This window comes from Lactuca serriola, chromosome 3, assembly GCF_051521515.1.
Source record: "Lactuca serriola cultivar US96UC23 chromosome 3, Lser_US96UC23_V15, whole genome shotgun sequence".
In the NCBI taxonomy this organism is placed as follows: domain Eukaryota; kingdom Viridiplantae; phylum Streptophyta; class Magnoliopsida; order Asterales; family Asteraceae; genus Lactuca; species Lactuca serriola.
In genome coordinates, this window is record NC_136410.1 from 44,349,226 (window position 1) to 44,353,660 (window position 4,435).

Here is a 4,435-nt window from a genome sequence, read left to right on the forward strand (position 1 = left end):
TATAAAAATCAATTAAACGTTAATAAATACCTTAATAGATTAGTCATGAATTCCAATAAACTCATGTGATTAAATCACTAACAGAGATTCGAGAGAGATTAGAGAATCGAGAAGAAAAATAATCGATTGAGTTAATATTTGAAAATGGGCTAAAGCGATTGTATGAGAAACAAAATAAGATTTCATGTTTTTTATTGGTGGCTATTTCTAAAGTCTCGTCATCTTCCTAAATATTTGCCTCATTATTCTTTTTCTTAATTCCATTTATGTTTTAAAAATTATATAATTAGAACTAATCTCAAATTTTAATAACCCCAAAACATAACAAAATTAACGTGAAACAGTTTCGAACTCTTGCCACTAAAAAAATGCATCAAATAAAGCGCCCCTAATTTGAGTACGTGACCAACTAAGCTGAGAGGAAAATTTGCAAAATAAAGAGTATTATTTTATATATATTAAATATATATAAAAACCGTATTACCCGTAAATTTGGGGCCCCAAGCTTTCGTGAGGCCCTGGGCAAATACACCTGTGAAATTGATGATTATTTACGAAAATCCTTAATATATTTTGCATAAATCTTGAAAAAAGCTTATGAAAATTAATCGATTTTTTCCTTCTTTAAAGCGTTCATATTTGTGTTTGATTATAAATTAGTTGGTGAAGATGCCCAACAATATATTCAACCCATATCTAGATTGACCAACAAAAAGTACTTCTGTAAATCATATAAAGTTAACTAAATAATAAATATAATCTTTGATTGTTAATCTCTAAATAATGGTTCGTTGTGATAGTTGTTGAGATGTTTTTAGAACAATTATGCAAATATATGAAATTTTATATTTAAAAGATTTAAGTTGATGTATATAACACTCAGTTACGAGCCTTATAAAACATCCTAACTATTTGGAAACGATTCCAAACTGTTTTTGGCGCATTTTCTCTCACAAGCATCACAGATCCTCGACTTAATCAATTGAGAACGACTTGGATCTTCTTTCAAATCCGTGAAGTGGCTGGGAAGATACACACGTTTCTATCTAAAAACTCATGATAAGATGCTATTATCGTTGCAGAACACGGGCATCGATCAAATTGCTATCAACCCTTTCTCTGAAACATTGCCAACATTGTCCATTTTCTTTATCCTTTTCCACCTGGGCCCAATTGACTCAAGAACAAGTACAATATGTAGCTCCAACCCCGGATTTGGATGATGCTCATACGGGTGCCCGCTTTCTTCAAAATTGCATCATCAGTGGCGACCTAGCCTCAGGAAAGACCTTTCACTGTCAAATCTTGAAAAAAGGCGGTGGCTTGGACCTGTTTGGATGGAATATACTTTTGAATTTGTACGTGAAGTCGGAGCTTTTATCGGATGCTCGCAACCTGTTTGACGAAATGCCTAGCAGAAATACAGTTTCCTTCGTCACTTTAATTCAGGGGTTTTCAGAGTTGTTTCCACATGCTGAATCCACCAAACTGTTTGTTAGGTTACATAGAGAAGGTCATGAGCTTAATGCGTTCGTTTTCACTACTATCTTGAAGCTACTTGTGAACATGGAGTGTCCTGAGTTAGCCAGAAATGTTCATGGGCCAATTTATAAACTAGGTCATCAATCCAATGCTTTTGTAGGCACTGCACTTCTAGATGCCTATTCATCTTCCGGGTTTGTTGAAATGGCAAGGGAAGTTTTCAATTCAATTTTGCATAAAGACATGGTATCATGGACAGGAATGATTACATGTTATGCTGAAAACAAGTACTTCAAAGAAGCTTTCAAGTTATTTTCTCAAATGCGCATACTAGGCTTCAATCCCAACAACTTCACACTTGCAAGTATGTTTAAAGCGTGTCTTGGCCTCGAGGCCATTGAAGCAGGTAAGACCATTCACGGGTGTGCTATTAAAACCTGCTATGAGATCGATCCTTATGTTAGTGTTTCATTACTTGATTTATACACAAAATCTGGTGATATCAATGATGCACGACTTGTTTTCGAAGAGACACCCAAAAAAGATGTGATCCCTTGGAGTTTCATGATTGCAAGATACTCTCAAAGTGACAGATGTGAAGAGGCTGTGAGACTATTTTGTAGAATGAGACAAGGATCCACTGTTCCTAATCAGTTTACTTTTGCTAGTGTCCTTCAAGCATGTGCAACAATGGAGAATTCAAGATTAGGGAAGCAGATTCATTCCCATGTACAGAAAGTTGGTCTTGATTTGAATGTATACGTATCAAACGCCCTTATGGATGTTTACTCTAAATGTGGATTCATAGAAGACTCAGTCAAACTTTTCACAGAATCAAAAAACCGAAACGAAGTCTCGTGGAACACACTAATTGTTGGATATGTGAATTTAGGAAACTGGGATATGGCACTTACCCTATTTTCTGATATGCTAAAAGATCAAATTCAGTTAACTGAAGTGGCATATTCTTCTGTTCTTCGTGCATGTGCTAGCTTGACTATATTGGAGTTAGGCATCCAAATACATTGTTTAACAATCAAAACCTTGTATGAACTCAATGTTGTGGTTGCAAATGCTTTGATAGACATGTATGCAAAATGTGGGAGCATAAAACAAGCTCGTTTAGTTTTCGAAAAGATTAGCCACAAAGATGTGGTGTCATGGAACGCGATGCTTTCAGGGTATTCCATGCATGGGCTTGGTGAAAAGGCTTTGACTTTGTTTGACTTGATGCGTAAAACAAATATCAAACCAGATGAGTTAACATTTGTTGGAGTCCTTTCGGGTTGTAGTAACATAGGTTTGTTAGAAAAAGGAAAAGATTACTTTACTTCAATGGTACAAGACTATGGTATTAAGCCTTGCATGGAGCATTATACATGCATGGTGTCACTTTATGGGAAATTAGGTCATCTTGAGAAAGCTATGAAATTAATCGATGAAATTGAAGAACCAAGTGTAATGATATGGAGGGCTTTACTTGGAGCTTGTGTGATCCATAAAGATGTTGAGTTAGGTGAAGTATGTGCTACACGTGTTCTTGAAATGGAACCTCATGATGAGTCTACTTATGTGTTATTGTCAAATATGTATGCGAATGCAAAAAGGTGGGATAGTGTGGGGTTAGTTAGGAAAAATATGAAAAAGAAAAGGGTAAAAAAGGAACCGGGGCTTAGTTGGATCGAGAAACAAGGCATAGTTCATTATTTTACAGTTGGTGATTCTTCACATGGTGATATTAGGTTGATTTATGGGATGTTGGAGTGGTTGAATTTGAAATGCAAGAAAGAAGGTTATGTATGTAACCATGATGTTATATTACTTGATGTTGAAGATGATGAAAAGGCGCGATTATTGTGGGTACATAGTGAGAGATTAGCTTTGGCATTTGGGCTAATTAGTATGCCTTCAGGATGCCCGATTCGTATCATGAAGAATCTGAGAATATGTTTGGATTGTCATGGTGTGTTCAAGATTATATCAAAGATTGTGCAACGTGAGATTATTATTAGAGATATAAATAGGTTTCATCACTTTGAACATGGGGTTTGCTCTTGTGGTGATTATTGGTGAAGTTCAAGAGTTTTTGATAAAGGGTTCTTCATTCTTGTGTTCTTCTCTAATGTTTGAGAGTTTCTCCTATGAAAGGACATTTCATGGTTAACCCAAACTTTTGTGAGTCCACTTGGGTCACAATGAACATTAAGAAAAATATAGATTTTTAAATGTTTTATATATATCATCTACAAAATATACTCAAATAATTACCTATGTTTTATTCTAGCTCTATTTCGCAAATTGTTTGTGGATTTTATGTACACCTACATGATAATTTCGTTTCGATATCTTATACACAACAAATGGAATTCGTGTGAATGATATATATATATATATATATATATATATATATATATATATATATATATATATATATATATATATATATATATATATATATATATATATATATATATATATATATATCATTCACACAAATTCCATTTGTTTCTTACATTTATTGTCTGCTAGAATGCACCAATAGAAATTTAGTAAATTAAATAATTATTTAATTAAATAAATATAGATATTAAATGATTTCCATAATTATATGTATATTAAACGATATCCATAATTATAATTCTCTTTTTATGGAAACTAATTAAATCTGTCATTAATGTTAACAATAACATTCTTTCAGAAATAATTCGCATCTAGGTTTTTATATATGAGTTTGTATTTTGTTTAAGGACTCACTCACTTAAAATACAATAAAGCTGCATGGAATATGAAAAACAAGAGTGTATTTTACTATAGTACACTCTCATTCTGCTGGAATACATTCTCATTCTTCTAGATATGAATTTATTCTGAAAGAATATTATTGTTGACATTAATCACGAATTTAATTGGTTTCCATAAAAATGAGTTATAAGTATGGATAGCATTTAATATA

General features: G+C 33.1%; 1 protein-coding gene across 1 annotated transcript; it reads left to right on the plus strand.

The window, feature by feature from the left end:
- Positions 1-896: 896 nt before the first annotated feature.
- On the plus strand, positions 897-3,780 carry LOC145092084 (Tetratricopeptide repeat (TPR)-like superfamily protein). Its single transcript, XM_079029977.1, has one exon. The coding sequence runs from the start codon at positions 1,057-1,059 to the stop codon at positions 3,553-3,555; it is 2,499 nt and encodes an 832-aa protein (XP_078886103.1). The 5' UTR covers positions 897-1,056; the 3' UTR covers positions 3,556-3,780.
- Positions 3,781-4,435: the final 655 nt, after the last annotated feature.